The sequence below is a fragment of the Lipophrys pholis genome, assembly GCF_963383615.2.
Source record: "Lipophrys pholis genome assembly, chromosome: 19".
Taxonomy (NCBI): Eukaryota; Metazoa; Chordata; class Actinopteri; order Blenniiformes; family Blenniidae; genus Lipophrys; species Lipophrys pholis.
Window position 1 is genome coordinate 11,396,000 of NC_137647.1, and position 16,785 is coordinate 11,412,784.

Sequence of the window (16,785 nt, forward strand, 5' to 3'; positions counted from 1 at the left end):
AGCGCAACTATGAATTGAAATTAAAGGTCTTAGAACATGATTGAAGCTTACCTGTAGCTGGTTGATCTGGTTGAGCTGTGACAGCTGGTTGAGTTGCGAGAGTTGATTGAGAACAGCCACCTGCTGAGGGCCGAACAGAGGGTTCAGACCCCCGTTACCTCCTGGGTACTTCAACAGGGATGGAGGGACCTGCACACATACAAGATACAGAGTTAATGTAATGACATTCAAACTATTGAAGTGTCAAAAAAAAACAAAAAAAACAAACAACTGTTCCAATACTCTTAAATCAACATCTATATATGTTCTCATACATGCAATACGTTAAATTTGGCAATTTAAAAAAATGACTTGTCAGATCCTCAATCACATTTATTTAGAGAAAAAAAACAAAAACAAGTAACACTTAAAGAGTCATCAATGATTCATATTTGCTATTTGAACTTGTGCGTTTGTTACCTGAGAGGGCAGGATAGGTGGAGGCACTTGGTTACGGAGATTGGGTTGAGGAAGTGGCTGGGACTGGGGGCCGCCACGGCCCTGTGCTACGCTGTTGCCACCTAACATAGGGTTTACATTCTGTGCAGGTAAAACACAAAACACACACACGTTAGTGATCAAACAAGATGAGACAACTTAGAACTGTTTATACCCATACTTAATGTGATGCAACAAGAATTGGAACAAGACAAATTAATTCTTCTGGAATGGATTTGAAAGCACAGTCAGTGTTAAAAGCAGGAGAAACAGTCAATATAGTGAATAATATTTGATTTCTTTACATCAGATGGCAGATTCTAGTATCTGAAATGTTTTTTGGTCGTGGGAAAGACCGTTTCTTTGTCATCCCTTCCAAACTCACCTGCCGAACTGACCCAGAACTAGAGTGGGACGGAGATGGCCCAGAGTTGGAGCGGGGCATAGGCTGAGCAGAATTAGAAGCGGAGATGCTCATGCTTTGATTGGAGGAGTGTTCATCAGAAGCTGGACTATCGTAAGCAGAGGGGGAGAGCTGCACAAGCAAGGCCAGGAGGAGTACAGCCGATGGACAGCAAGCAGAGAAGGACAGGAAGCAGCAGCAGCAGCAGCCAAAGAAGCACAGAGAGGAAATAAGAAAAGGGAGAAGAGAGTTAATTTATTTTCAAAAGAGGGCAAGGATTGAGAGGAAAGAAAAAGATGGTGAAAACAGAAAATGGCTGTACTTGGTGGCAGAGAGAAAGTATGAAGTGGATAGAGGTCATTGCCGTCTGAAAAGGCATTATAGGAAGAACACGACAGGAAGGACAAGGGGATGAAAGGAGCAGCGTTTAGCTCTAAAGGGGAAACAGCAGGAACAACAAGCCTGGAGCAGTTTGTCAATACTATGAAAGAAACCTTGCTATTGGATAATTATTCATCTTACAGGCTTCCTATTATTATTATTATTATCCAATTAGTTAATGTGAATGGTCTCAATATTTTTGTAGTTCAAAAAAAACGACCTGGCCAAATAATTATCAGTGGAGATAATGAGAACACCATGTAAACCAAAGGTTTCAAATGAGATCTCTTCCTCAAAAGGCCACATCCCATGCAATGCATCACAACCGCCACTGTGGGGTACAACTGGGCCGAGCCGCCACTAGATGTCAGGCAAGATCTTTTCACTCCTCTACCTCATGACAGCAAGTCTCCTATGAACAGTATTCGAGTAGACTACGGTTATCTTGTTATTCACCTTGTCATAGTAATTACTGCGATCCATGGCAGACTCCTTGTGGAGCTGGAGTCTCGACCCGTGGTTCTTCCCCATTACTCCATTGAAGTCTCCCATACTTCCCATGTCCATACGCTTGTCCTGCACCATCCCTGATCCCTGCTTCATGGAATCATCAGGAGAGTCTCTCTGCAAGAGGAAATACAAGAAATGGGCGTTCAGGTGTTTTATTTACAAAAGGACGAGCTTTAAAGCATCGACACAGGTTCATTACACTCAACAGTGTGTATGCTAATCCTTACAGAGAAATTCATGTTATTGAATTGATTGATGAACGGTTTCATCCAGGGTTCATCCTGCTTGTTGATAGGTTTGTTCATCTGAAACACATTGAGAAAAAAGAAAATAGTGATTTAGATGTATTTAAGCTTAAAATACAAGTACATTGAATAAATATAAAAAGAGACTGTGAGCAGACCTTATTGGAGCCTTTATGTTTGTAGTTCCAGGTGTTTTGGTCGTGGGAGCGGTTGTCATGTTGGTTGTTGTTCCACATGCCAATCTCCACTTCCTCCTCTTGGTCCCAGCTGTTACTCATGGACACATCCTCACCACACCACGTCTCCATGGGCTTAGGACCTTGAGCTAGAAAACAACATGTCTTACTGCAACAGGTGCACAGTGCGTCCACAACTTTAAACAATCATGTTGTGCATATGATTCAGGAGGATTTAACTCTTTCAATGAGGTTGAACTGGACTAATGGATCCGACTGCACCTACCAGGTTTAGGCTGGCCGCTCCATCCGGACACAGATTCTCTGCTGTCCCTGTTGGGTCCTTCCCAGCCAGAGTTGCTGTTCAAGGGCTTTCCCCAGGCAGAAGTCCCATTGTCCACCGTCACAGGAGGAGCAGAAGTAGGCTCCCGCCACGATGAGGACTCCTTCTGCTGAGGGTACGAGTCAGACCAAACTGGAGGAAAAAAAGAAGATCTCATTAGAGTTAAAGCCAAAAACCGTCTTCTTCACTACAACAATGCTTCACTCTTTAACTCTGCTTGACTCAAGGAGCGTACTCAAGGAAATTGAGTCAAGTCCCCAGGGGTTCTTGTGTTGTGTCATTCATAACAGTTTAACTCTAGTTTGTGTCAATGTCCAATATTGCCCTTTTACCTTTTCAAAATGCTGGGCTACAGGTGTTAAAGAAAGTGCAAGTGTAAGTTCAAAGGCTCTTGTTACAGCTGACCACCCAGAACCTCTGCTTTCTTCTTTTTACATGAGTGGGGATACCAGCAATACCTCTGTAAAAATAGGCCAGATCATGGGGGTGGCCTCAGGGTCCAATGTTTCTCATGTGACTGGCTGAGCTCGCATACAAGTACATGCACATAATACCACAGAGAAGCACGCACACAGCCAGAGGTAGATTCACAAACCCACTAATGGACGAAGGCACAACAAACTGGGGCAGAAGTCCACACGTGTGCATTTAGTTTTGGTGAATGATTTAAAACAATTTTGCATGGACTGATCCATTCCTCTGTTAATTTGGCTTTGAGTTGATCATGAGTTAATCTCAAATTCAATTTCCTATTTTTTTTCTTTTCAATATTTAGAAAAATAAAGCAAAAAAAAAAACAACGAAAAAAAAAAGAATCACATCCCACCAATTATACTCTCAGTTCAGTGGCTGGATAGCTGGCCCGCACGTCCTAGTCAGTTACTTAGCTGCTCCAGTTAGTTCACTATACCAGGAACCTTGAATAACCCCGACAGCCCCTCCTGCTCAGGCCCCTTCTACTGAAAAGCTGCTCTGCTCGTTTCAGTGTTCCCATCTTACATTGGAACTGTTCCTATTACCAAGTCACCAGACCTCCTCCTCTGCCACTCAGTCTCTTTTGAGCTGCTCTCCTGAAACCCAACAAAAGCTTGTATTCCTACAGCAGGCAGAATTGGCGGGCGAGTGAGAAAGGGAGGAGAAATAGACAAATGAGGGAAGAGAAAAATCGATGCTCTTAGCATTCCAAAGAGATGACTCAACTGGCTTCACAAAAAGCCCTCAACATAGACAACACTGTCGGGAGATGGGCAGAATGGCTGAACTTGTTTGCTTTCTCTCCATGTGTTTGATCAAATGGTCTTTCCTTGTGCATACATTTGTGTGTGTGTCCACACTTTATTACTCAGTTTTACAGAATCCCGTTTCTTCAATCCCATATAGACATGGTGGTTTTAACAAGTACCAGTAAGCTTAAACCTGCATGTTTGTACCATTTTAGAAACTATCCAATGTCCTTGCAGGTAACCTGCATATTAATACTGAAGTAAAAACAACAATCTGAATGAAGCATGAGTCACCACCCTATGTCTGAGATTAGAATTTTAAAGTATGCAGATAATGTTTTGATGGAAGGTAATAAAGCAGAACAAGTCAGATGGGAGCAGACTATGTGAATGGAAACTGAGAGCAACAACTTTGAGCCTGCAGTACAGATGACTTTCCCTGGGCAGAACGACTTACATGTCTGTTTATTCTCATAGCAGAAGTAACACGTATATTCCAATGGAGGTGCTTTCATTGTGTGTGTTCATACTTGCGTGAATAGATGAATATTTGAACTTACAAGAAGTGTTTTTCTCCTGGTTATTATGCTGCACTGAGTTGTGTGCTGGGTGCGGCTGGTGCTGAGAGGGTGAGCTCATGGCCTCCTGCTCTGATTGACCGGTCCTGTTCCACTTGTTGACAGATTCGCCGCCATATTTGCCTAAGAGGAGAGAGCGATTACATTATGAGCCGAAAAATCTGAGCGGTCATATTAAAAAAAATTTATGCAGGACTTGTACAGAAATATCTGCAGAACTTTAAAGAGACTTGAGTATTTACCAGGATCTCCCCAGGCTGAAGTTCCATCATCAATCTCCATCTTACGACGGATGGATTCTGGGGATGGTTCTTCCCACCCAGTTGCCGATTCTTCCTTCTGACCTGTAGTGGGTATGGGTCCTCCCAGCCAGCCTGAAAAGATATAATGAATAAGAGTGAGCAATGGATATAATTTTCACCCACTGCAAAGTCTATGCCACGTACAAGATTGTAAAAAGTTAATTACCTGTGGGCTTGACGGATCCTTGATTGCCTCTGGACATGTTAGATTCAGGAGTTTTTCCCCACTCATTAGAAGGCTTAGGATTTGGTTCACTCCAATTCTGGCCTCCGTGGTTGTTCTTCGTAGGCTCACCCCAGCCCTGACTGTTATTCTGAGCATGAGATCTGTGAGTCGAGTCTCCCCAGTTGGAGCCGGGGTTTGGAGTGCTCTGGTCTGGAGTATTTGAACCGCCACTCCCGACCCAGGTGTTACCGCTGCTGGTAGTGGTTCGGCTTGGCTCACTCCAACATCCGGAGCCAGAGCGGTCGCTGTCGCTGTCCCATCCCGCTGAGCCTGCACCTTTTTGGGGCTCGCCCCAGTGGTTGTTGCCCGTGGCTTGAGTGCCATTTCCACTTCCTCCCCAGGTTTCACTTGCATTCCCACCATTAGAACCCCATCCCTGCTGTGGTTTAGGGCCATTAGTCCAGGTATTGGATCTGAAGAAAACCAATGCAGGTTAAACATCATATATGAAATAAACATCTGATGTAAAAAAAAACTAAAACTACAATAAGATAATTGGCACTAGGGTTCTAAATTACCTGTCGTCTTTGTTAATGTTGTTAGTCCAGGTGTTACTACTGCCACCTTTGTAGCCGGACCCATCTTGCCAGTTACTCTGCCCACCTCCTCCATTTGACTGGGCTTTGTTGTCCCAACCAGAGTTTGGCCTCTGCTCTCCCCAGCCAGAACATCCTGTATCCAAGCCTGAGCTGCTTGGCCCACCTCCCCAGCCTGCAGAAACAGAAGAGGTGAATCAATTATTTGAAATGGCAAATTTGATCTTTATACTATTAATGCACCAATTTAAAAAAAATGGAGAGCTGCATGCACAATATGACCTTACCTCCTGGTGTCTGGGAAGGAGCTGCCTGTGTCGCTGAGCCCCAGCCGGAGCTTGCGCTGGTATGCTTTCTTTCATCTACTCTGGAAATCTTGTTATTTGGTGCACTGACATCCCAGGCAGTGTTCTGCCGTACAGGCGTCTGACCCCATCCAGTGTTAGACAGAACTCTTGGGTCAACATCAGTCATGGCAGAAAGAACGACTGCAGGGTTGCTAACTTTCCTGCGACTTCCTGCTTTTTGCTGTTCTCTGTCAGAGCTGGATCGGCCTCCGGAGCTCTCAGCGCTTCCCTCACTTCCACCAGAACGACCCCAACCTCCAGAGACACTTCCCAAACTCTGACTTCCGCCTCCTCCCATACCCATGGCATCATCCTCCAGGCTCTTCCAGCCATTGCTGGCCGTTGTTCCTTTATGACTTGCAGTATCTGTAAGGTTGCTAGAAGTTGTTGATCCCCATGGTCCATTTGACATCTTATTGTTTGATAGAGAGGACGACGATGAGGATGAGGAAGAAGAGGATGCACTGCTCCCCCATGGGCGAGGTATCGCTGCTGGAGGACCCATTGTAGTTTGGTTGCCATTTCCAGGTGTTTGGCCAACAGAGCCTGGGATTTGATTTGAGCCAACACCCCAACTCTGAGGCTGGTTTGGGTTGCTATTGGGCCCCTGATCCCAGTGTGGGGCCCCAGTGTTATTGTGGTTATTATTACTTTTGTAAGCAGCAGTAGAGGAGATTTGGGGGTTCACAGTGTCTGCATTTGGGGGGCCCTTATCTACAGGGTAGGTAGCTGCGCCCCAAGGCGTACCGAATGCCGGAGCAGCTCCCAAGTCTCCTTGGGGGTGTTGGGGGTCTGATGAGGGATTTCCATTGGCCAGCGGACCCCTATTCCCTCCACCAATGGATTCCCAGGAACAATTCCCGCTGAGTTGGGGTGAGGCGGTGGAGTTTGGTGGACTAGAGGTCATTGTGGCGTTAGTAGTAGTAGTAGTAGTAGTATTCATCATGATAGTGTTATTTGGTCCATTGGATTCAGTGTTAAGGTTGGCAGGCTGCAGGCCACCATTTCCACTGTTGCTGCTTCCTAATACCTTGCCGCTAGTTGTACCATTATTCACCTCAGTGTCTTCCATCATACTGCTATTTTCTGGAGCTGCCATGCCACCCCAGCCCAACAACTGGCTCTGTTGGGGAGCCATACCCATTTTGGAAATCCCTTGAGCCTGTGCAGGCCGCTGGCCCTGGGACACCGGGCTTGGAATTTGTGGCCAGGCACCATGGTTGGCATTTGGGTTTAAAGTGTTTGGGTTTAACCCGCCATTGATGCAAGGGGTGCTGCCACCAGTGGTGATGGCATTGCTTCCTGATTGGGCACCCCAGGCACCACTGTTGGTGACAAGCTTGTTGTGGTTACTAATGTTATTGCTGCCAATACTGTTGGCCCCAGCCACAGTGTAGTTTGAGGGCCCAGTGGTGTTATTTCCATTATTTGGACTGCTGATTATTCCCAGACCTCCGCCAATCACTTGCCTACTGTTGCCATTGCTATCTCCATTCAGAGAAACACCGACCATCATGGTAGAAGTCAGAGAAGAGGTGGGTGAAGAAGCTGTAGAAGATGCAGAGGAAGAAGCATTTGCTGACATCATCATCACTGTTGTCACAGCAACAGCAGCAAGGTTTTTCTCTGAGCCAATTGAGGAGTTAGAATCTGCGTCCATGCATTCTGATGCCAACTCAGGGTCTGATCCTGATCCACAGCCAGAGGAGGAAGAGGAAGAGGAACAAGAAAATGAAGAGGAGGAGGGTGGCCAGATGGACGAGCTGGTGGAAGAGGGGTTATTGGGTTGGTCACTGCTTCCGTCCACTAGGACTTTGCCCCAGTTACTGTTGCTGTCACTGTTGCATGGAGAGCCAGAGGACCAGGGGGAAGGCTCATACTGCGAGTCCAGCCCAGGATGCTCCAAGCCTGGGGAAACAAGGTAGACAGAGAGGCGAACCCAATTAGATGGAAAAAAACACAACAACTCTAATTTAGAAGGAAAATCATTGGATTGGGCCATTGGCTGATCCATTTTTAGTATAATAAACTATAATATATTCAACAAAATGTCTGAGTGACTCTTTAAATCCCTTTTACACATTTGCTTTTTATTTCCTTTCTCCTTTTTTGGCGAGGAGACTGCTGTGGATGTACTCAATGCCAGGCCTTCATTTGGACACAGCTGCCACCATTTTGTCACCACAGCAGGAACCAAAACCATGCCAAAGCTATAAACTACGACTCAGTGAGGCAGAGGATGACCATCAGCGGGAGAGGAGAGACGGAGGGCATAGAGCAGGGAACAACCGAGTGTGAAAGGAGGAATGGCAGAAGGAAGTGAAGCAAAGAGCGAGCAAAGGAGACAAGACAGCAACAACTGGAAAAAAAAAAAGAGAGACCTATTTAGACCTTTTAAATCGTGTTTGTCAGGTCTGTAATTTACAACCAGATTATCTCCATAAAGGTAGACTTCAAACAAAATCTGAGTTCCTTGGCTATGAACCACACAATCATTTAAAAAACGTCTGTGTCGCTAAATCTTGCGTGTTTATGGTGACCTTAATTTAACAAGCGTATTGTAGTTTTTCCCAGCTGTCCGTCACTCAGTCTTTTTTGCTGATGTAATGCATTCACAGCAAATAGATGGGAATCAAAATAGATTTTAAGTTACCATTAATTATAGAATTACGCGACATTGACAGTTCTCAAAACAATGAAAAAAAAAAAACAGCTTAACATATAAAAAAGTGCTTTCAGTTTAGTTGATATAAAAAGGAGTGTAGTGACAGTACCATGATTAAATGGATTTTGATACTAAATAGCACTTTGTCATCTTCTAGAAACAGTTGGGACGCTTTACAATAGTCGTCCCCTGCTCATGTAATGTCCAATAAATTATATAGTGCAGAATGTGGAGCATTAGGCGGGTTGGTACTGCTCTAGTATTTAGATACAAGCACTGATCGTTCTTTCCTACCCAAACTGAATTATGCACCAGTCGAACTGATCTGTTAATGCTGCTCTTAAACCAATTGAACGCATGTTCATTTCTTTAAGCTCAAAACAGTTTCTCACTGTTAAATCTCACACATATTAAATGGTTGCCAGTTTTTGCTGTGCATGGCATTTGTTTGCCAAGTCTCTTCTTGAACCTTTTGACACCTAGTTGCTTCCTCATTCATATCTCTTTCTCACCAATATGACATGAACAATATGAATCATTGCTCAAGGTCGGGTCACACTGGGTGTACACAGATTCTCGGCAGAAAGTGAAATGAAGACAGTAGAAAAGACGAGCATAAAAGGATGGACGAGCTAAAAGTGAAGGCATCATGTCATCACCTGTTTGATTAGGGGAGTGGCTGACGGAATCCCGAATGGGAGCCATGCCTGGAAACAGAGAGAGAAGGCGGTCAAACGGAGGTAGAAAGGGTTAGACAGACACAGAAAAATGACAGGCAAAGAAGTTAGAAATAGTTAAATAGATTATCCAATAAAAGTCATGCAAATAGAAATAAAAACAAGGACGAGTGCAAAGTGGGAAAAGTTCAAAGAAGGACTCGCAAGTTCAGTAGCATTAGAACAGACGCTGTTGGGTTTATGATCCCCAGTCGCTAGTAAATACATGACCGAGGAAATGTTTGCAAAGCGAATCAAGTGTTGTGTTAATATCACAGTAAGCAACATTTCCTTAATATCCCGATACTTATTCTGAAGTACAGATGTTTTCAACAATCAATGAAGATCATTAACCAACTATAATAATCTCTTTAGCAAAGGCTTTCATCAGTCTTGATGACTGTTTTCCATGGTTTTGTACTCTTGAGTGAGAAAACACCCGCAAGTTGCCACTTCAGTTGAATGCAAGTGAAATTTTAGGCATTTCTTTAAGAATGGGATGCCTTGGCAGAGAGTGTGGCTGTGTAGGCTTTTGTTCCTGTGAGCAGCTGTGAGTATACAGCCAGCTCATCGTGCAACAATGCCTGTGCCCTTTTCTTTTTTCCAATTACCTTGAATTGCCGCTGGTGGCTGCGGCTCCTGGCTGGGCAGGGATGTGTCCTCAGGTTGAGTGGAGAACAGGTGACCTCTAGTTCCCAGGTCGACGCTTGGGGAGGTCAAAAGTCAAAGCTCAGAGAGCACAGCCTCAAAGGTTTGAGGTGAAGAGGCAGGGCTTTTCAGAGCGGGCGGCAGCCTGATCAGGCCCCCTTGGCATCGCTGAGGACTGGATTTGTGTGTGTATATGCGATAAGTGGGGAGGGGGCTAAGGGGGTGTGGTTCAGGTTAAGGAGTCTGTCTTGACTTGGTGTGCTCTGGCACTGTAGAGAAGGACAAAGAGACAAAAAATACAACAACTTGTTATCATTGTCAGAGATGACCAGTCTGTAAATCAAACAATGTTAAGGACGGCCACCAATCCAAACTGGTGTTTTGAAATTTCTGGAGCTAACAATTGCCTCTCAGTTGAGGAAAAATAGAATCAAAATGGCCTAATGGATGCATTTAAAAATAAATGAGAATTGTAGCAGCTAATTAAATGCATAAAGCCAACTGAATGAATTTCCTGCAATATATACATTTTTCTTAAAATACATTTTGTTTTACAATATTTAAGGCAGACATGCAGTTGATACGGAGTTCAAATATGGTCACTGAATTTCACTGCATTAATACTTTTGGAAATGATCTCAATTGTCTCTGTGCCTGTGGTGGCACCATGCTATTGCAGTTATGTTTAGAAATAACTGAGGAAGACCCTGTCCTGTTTGACTCAGTGCCAAACAGTCATCCGAACACCTTGTCAACCTGTAATGGTGTTTTTATATCCCACAGATTACATAGTAGGACGAGTATGTGACCGACCCACAAATGCACCGAGAAGAAAGAGAGGCTGAGCGCCCCAAACACCTCTTCTTATTGAGTGGGTGGGGTGAGCGTCCGTGGGTCAGACTAGATTAGGGTTATACAACAGGCTTAAAGTCAGCAAATATGTGCGAGGACGTGAAGGTAAGGAAAAGCTCTTATCCTGATGCAGAGCAAGAGATACAGTGAAGTGACAACAATTTAGGACCATGTGAAAAGTAGTTGAAAACAATACAACAAACTAAACGACAAAGTCAAGAATCAACCAACGGCTCGAGACGGACGCAGACCTCCTTCAGAGAAAATACACTTGTGTACTTGACAGCAAGAAGAAGCAACGTGTGCGCGCTCGTCTTCTGACCTTTTCTTGTGCAGGTTAGCAAGAGTGTTCGTTCTCTCTGCCGGCTGAAGCAGTACACAGGTCTATTTATAATTCTCCAGTTCAAATAGCAACCACTCCGTTCACCAGCCAGCTTGATAAGAGAACAAACAAATCCATGTGTGGACGACAAGCGAATGTGCAGACGCGAGAAGCATGCATGTGCACGGAGATCAAATTCATAAACTTTTTCTCTTTATGTGCGCTGACACCACTTTAGGACGAGCACCAACCTTTAGCTACTTGCCGATACCGAGTGGGTGGTCATGAATTTCATGAGGTGACTACCTGATGAGGCTTATTGAGAGAAGGCCAAGTGTTTGCAGCTCTGTCAAACAAAGCAAAGGGTGGCTACTATAACCTATCTAAAATATAAAACATGTTTAGAGCTATTTCACACTTCTGTTTAGTACATAATTGCATATATGTTCATTCATAGTTTCTTCAGTGAGAATCTACAATGTAAGTAGTCAAGAAAATAAATAAAAAAAACACTGAATGAGAAAATGTTTCTAAACTTTTGATTGGTAGTGTGTACACACACACACACACTGAAGATAAAGAATATAATATAAAAGGTGCATCTGAATGTACTGAAATACAATGAAGGAAGACTTTACCATGAACACAAACTAATAACCAGTGTGATATAACTACACAACACACTGACCAGACAAATTAAAAGTCAGGCCAAAACCCCGCCTTTATTAACTCAGCTCACTCGCTAAAACTGGGCATCCTGCCAGCATCTCGGCACGCACCCTGCCAGGGAGCTGCTCAAACACCGTCTGGAACCAATCAGAAAAATAGACAATAATGAAATCATCACGCCAAGGCTCCAAAGAAAGTGGCTCAAATTCATTTTGAGGATAAAGAACAACCAGGCCCCACCAAAAAAAAGATTAAGAGAGCTAGAGCAACAGACAAAAACTACTGTATACACCTCCTTAAGACACACCAGTGAAAGTCAAGCCCCTTCCAGCAAATGGGGTTGTTTACTCTCATGACTCTTGACTCGACCCTTCACCATGGAAAGACTTCTGTCAACCCCAAAGCATCTGAAACAAAGCAGCTATGTGGAGAAACCATTTACCCTTATAAGGTGGAGTGAATCAGATTAATAAGGACAAGTCTAACATGTTACTAGTGCCAGCACTCACCGACTGAGCCAGTACTTTTGAGTTCCAGATCGCAGTCTGAAGGTCATTCTCTGTTGTTTGACCCGAGTTTGGACAATTTGTCTACACAGAATAATGTATGACAGTTTAAAGATAAATTACTCAATTGTAAGATAAAAAGAATAACAAATAACTATTTTGCGATGAAAGTTCATTTGAATTAGTTCAAAGTACACAGAGTAAAGATTTCATTTGTTTTATATTATGTAGTTCTGAACAGTCTTCTAGATTATTTATTTGTCCAGATGAAAACAAACAACATGGGCAGAGCGCTTTTCCTTTCATAACCTTTGATGAATATTTGAAGGTGTTTTTGAACAAAACGCTGACCGAATTTGAAAAAATAATTGGGCAACTGTGACGACTGATTTGCCACAGAGATGCATATCTGTAAAATGTTTTTACCACACAGATCTTATCTGTTGGACACCATATTATCGATGCAAGGGTTAACGTGGCTCGACCCCCGGGTATACAAGCATGTCCACTGCTGCTGTTGAGCGCATAAGAGTACAGTTTGTTCCTCTTTCGCCCGGCTTCCATCTGAGAACAGCTCTCATGAGGGCCTCTGGAGTTGGCAGCAACTTGACTGCTGCTATCGTCTTACACACAGAAAAAAAAAAAAAAGGGGCGGGGGGGGGGGGGGGGGGCAGTGGGGGAGGTGGGGGCGATACCGGGACAAGGTGCAAAGCCAATGAGAAGGTAGACATGTGAACAATAAAACAAGACGAGCAGATATAAAACGCTAACGATGAAGTCACGAAGGCAAATAGAAAGAGTGGAATGTGAAGGTGGAGGAGCCGATTGAAAGGCTCGTCACTGAGGCTGAAGTGAGAGGAATGCAGCTGCAGCTTCTGACATGTGCAAAACTTCCTCAAGTCGAGCAGAGTGCGTCTTAAAGACTTTCGAAAGGCAGCGCACACAACATATTAAAAGTGATTCAATTAAGCAGGAATGTTTTCAGCCTGCTTTCCAACATATCAACTTAGTTTTTTGATTTTCTTTTTTTATTCTCACCGCCCAGAATGAGTAAACCCGACATTTAAGCTGTTTTAATGATTTGGAAAACCACCAAAGGATCTAATGGCAACCAAAGATATACATGAAATTCATCAAAAGGATAAGTGCCTACACATTCACAACAATACGCATAAAGTTACAAAGAGAACTGTTTAGCCTAATTTGACTGTCAACCGAACGTCGTTTAGCTCGAGGCACTTTTCATGTGTCCTGCTGTTGCTATGCAACTGCAGATCTATTTGAAGCACGGCGCTTTGTAGCCTAAAGCTTCCGTATTTTTAAACATTTGAATCACTGTAAAAACACAACAAGCCCCCATAAAACAAAAGTCAATACTCAATAGGGAGAAACAAAAAAGAGTGGAATGATGAGTGGGCAGTTTAAGAGGAATAGAAAAGAAACAAACATGCAAACCAACGTGATATTGACTACACAGTTCTTTCAACAATAAAATGTGTCAAGTGTATCTCTTCAGGTGCAGTGAACTGAAGCACAAGCAAACAAACACTTCTTAGGAGAAATGAATTCAGATGGAAAAACAATGGCTGAGCAAAAAGTCGAATAATGCTGTTCTGAAGCTTCTAGATTCGCCTTCCTCTTCTGAGTTTTTAAAGGATGCAGACGAATCAATAACTGACCTCTTTAGCTTTTTTGAAAAGCATGAACAAACTAAAGCGACTGGCATTTCAACGGGTTAAATAATGCAGAGCGTGCTGCAGGCCGATTCACTTAATATCGTTTTTCTTCACAACAGCCAACAAGGATCAAGCGTTAACAGCTGATTTTATTTGCCTGAACTTACATTAATGAGAAAAACCATGGGGAGATAACAATAACACAAACTACGCTGAATACTGCGTGGCCTTTACAAATTAACACTTGCACACTGCAGACAAAGGCTAAACTGTGCAGGCCAGGGTGGAGTCCTCAAATACTTTTGTCCTAAAAGAGTGCAGCACTCTATAAAAGGTTAACACCAGTGCGCTAATTAAGACCAAATAAAGATTACCAGCGGTTGACGGTGGTAAGGAATTCTGCCTGCGGTGATTTAAGGTCACTCAACAGCACAATGTGCAACTTGGAATTCTTTTTTAATATCTATTAAGTGTTTATTTCTGGATAAAATAAAATGTAATGGCAAGCTCATTATCAAATGCACATTTTAAATGACAAACAACAGTTTCAATTCCAGTTCTTTTTTCTTTTTTTTACTGTTGCATTATTGTGGGGAGAACAAATCACAACAAATTAATATATAATTTGTACGCATTAAATAAAATGTTTCTCTCTCTTTGTTGTAAGTAGTTAGCTGTATAAGAAAAAGACTAGTTACTGTTCTCCTGTTAGAGACTTGATAAACCAAGACGCTATAATCTTATGTGGGAAAGAATTGGAAATAGGTAACTATGTTATCAGTGGCACTAAAGCAGCCATGAAAAATTAGATGGAGCTAGAGATTTTTTTCAGATGCAACCTTTATTTTACCAGACACATACTGTGTCTGTGGAAACCACGCTGGTTGTGCTCCTCTGTAAGCAATGCAAGACAAGCAACATCTCTCTGACTTGCAGACTTTGTTGCCAATGTGATGACTAATGCGACCGACGAGAGGAAAATATAAATAAAAGTCCACTTCATTCTCTGTATGCAAAAAGGGGACCCGCCCTCCTGCTGGCAAACACACACAAAAAAAATGAAGAGCATTGAGAAAGAGATCTTCGCCCAGAGTCGGGTTATTTGTGACCTTTTCTTGTGCAAGGCATGTTCAGAAGGTCCACGAATGATGTAGTTTTCTTGTTTATCAGCCAATAATACACAGTGAGCCCCCCTCACTTCTGCATTGTTAGTCTGATTGCTACTTATTTTTCAGGACGACGCATCCCAAATACACCGAGGGGCTGAACCAACCCGACTTAAGGAAGACACTGTTGTCATGGTGACATTCCTAAACACTCACAACTCCACTGGGCTTGTCCAAGCAAGATGACATCAGCGCCAGGAGCACATGCCTGTGTCTGTCTTACAGATACAAACACACTACCTTTTAATCCAATAGCAAAGCCTTCTACAGCTTCAACTTTTCCCATTTTGGTCGAGATGAACTTCAAAAAATTAAGAGCATGAGGAAGTGTTAAGCAAGTGTCATTTACATTGTGGGACTACAGGTGCAACTGGGTCGCGCACGTCTGCAAAAAACACCGTGTGCAATCCATGAGATTACATGTGAAGTAGAAATGTGTGCAGAAGCAGATAAGCACACTTGTCACTGTCCACCACAGCCATGTCAACTTTGGGAGGGGCTTGAAGGGGCACCCACACTCAAAGTCAGACCTGCGTGCAAATGTGCCGACGTCAGGTTTATAGTTATTTGGCTTGCTCCATTTGATCTCAAAATAACTTTTCAATGCCCACCAAAGATCTATTTCCTCTACAAAATAGTTTAATGCAAGTCTTTGGTTTAATCTTTCATATAAACGAGGCGATCACAGTAGATTTTTTGCAGATTATGCTACACTTCGTGTCACACAATGCCAGATTCTCATATCTACACAAAGTCGTCATCCTGAAGGCGAGAAGACTATTTTCGGCTCACTTCTGTCTGCTGTCCTGACAGCTTTAAAACAAGGAAAGGCAGTGACCAGTTGGAAAAACGTGATGATCATCACTGGCAGATCCATTTATTTAGATCAATCTTGTCCATATTATCCTGATTTTGTGAGTGTGATACTGATAAAGAATGTTTTTATTGCTGCAGGAAGTATCGGAGCCCTGAATTACTACTTTTGACAAAGAATTTAAATGGTTTACTTGATGACTGGAACTGCAAAAAAAAACACCTTTTGTCTTGAGATATTCTTTTGTAACCACAGTAACTATTAAACATGGATTCCCAGTCAAATTAACTGAACCTAGGGGGTGGTTGACATTGTTTTATAGACTCCTACTATAATAAAACACTGAAGACAAAACACATGCCCTTCAGGAAAACAGTTCAACTCTTGTTGTAAATGTGATCATGGAAGAAAAACTCTGGATTAAATGCCTGTACAATTTCCATCAATGCAGAAATAGGGCGAACTGGAAATACAAAAGATAAAAAACCACGTGAGAGGTATACTGAGCAACCAAAAAAAAAGAGGAGAAAATGAAACTCAATGTCAGAAATGGTCACAATGGCACTTCCTGCCTACAGTAGTCATGACAGTAGTTTCACTTGTAACAGTAGAAGGCCCCAACTAAGGCAACACAGTGGAAACTAAAGGCAATTCGAATGGAAAAACACGCCTACGTCACAAGGCAAAGTACACCCGAGCTGCCATTAGAGTAAGGCACACTGCACTACAGGGGCAGAGAGACTGTAAGACAGCAGAGATAATCCAGAGACAAATTAATAGCTTCACTTATTTCTGTTTGGATTGGTTTCTCTCCTTTGAGCTATTTTATTTTGTTAAAGCTGCACTAAGTGAATTAAGTCTTATTCAGAGTTACCTTCCATGTTGAAACAACAAAAAAAACTGCAGCACTACTTTAAGCTTTCCGTAATGATTTATTACTACCCAGAGCAAAACTCTGTCGAGATGCAATATTACTCACATCTGCTTATTGCGCAGAATTCTGT

General features: G+C 42.9%; 1 protein-coding gene across 5 annotated transcripts in view; it reads right to left on the reverse strand.

The window, feature by feature from the left end:
* Positions 1-16,785, reverse strand: part of LOC308124499 (trinucleotide repeat-containing gene 6A protein-like) — a 28,894-nt gene that overhangs the window by 4,830 nt on the left and 7,279 nt on the right. For 3 of the 5 annotated variants that reach the window (XM_080487520.1, XM_080487518.1, XM_080487519.1), the window contains 13 exons: positions 9,740-10,045; positions 9,072-9,119; positions 5,688-7,655; positions 5,383-5,575; positions 4,805-5,277; positions 4,579-4,710; positions 4,319-4,459; positions 2,479-2,667; positions 2,175-2,341; positions 1,999-2,076; positions 1,718-1,885; positions 460-579; positions 52-189 (listed from right to left, as the gene is read on the reverse strand). In XM_080487520.1, the coding sequence (XP_080343646.1) occupies positions 52-189; positions 460-579; positions 1,718-1,885; positions 1,999-2,076; positions 2,175-2,341; positions 2,479-2,667; positions 4,319-4,459; positions 4,579-4,710; positions 4,805-5,277; positions 5,383-5,575; positions 5,688-7,655; positions 9,072-9,117 (3,813 nt within the window). In that variant the 5' untranslated portion in view covers positions 9,118-9,119; positions 9,740-10,045. The remainder of the gene's footprint in view (positions 1-51; positions 190-459; positions 580-1,717; positions 1,886-1,998; positions 2,077-2,174; positions 2,342-2,478; positions 2,668-4,318; positions 4,460-4,578; positions 4,711-4,804; positions 5,278-5,382; positions 5,576-5,687; positions 7,656-9,071; positions 9,120-9,739; positions 10,046-16,785) is intronic. The other 2 variants (XM_080487521.1, XM_080487522.1) reach the window with 1 other exon arrangement.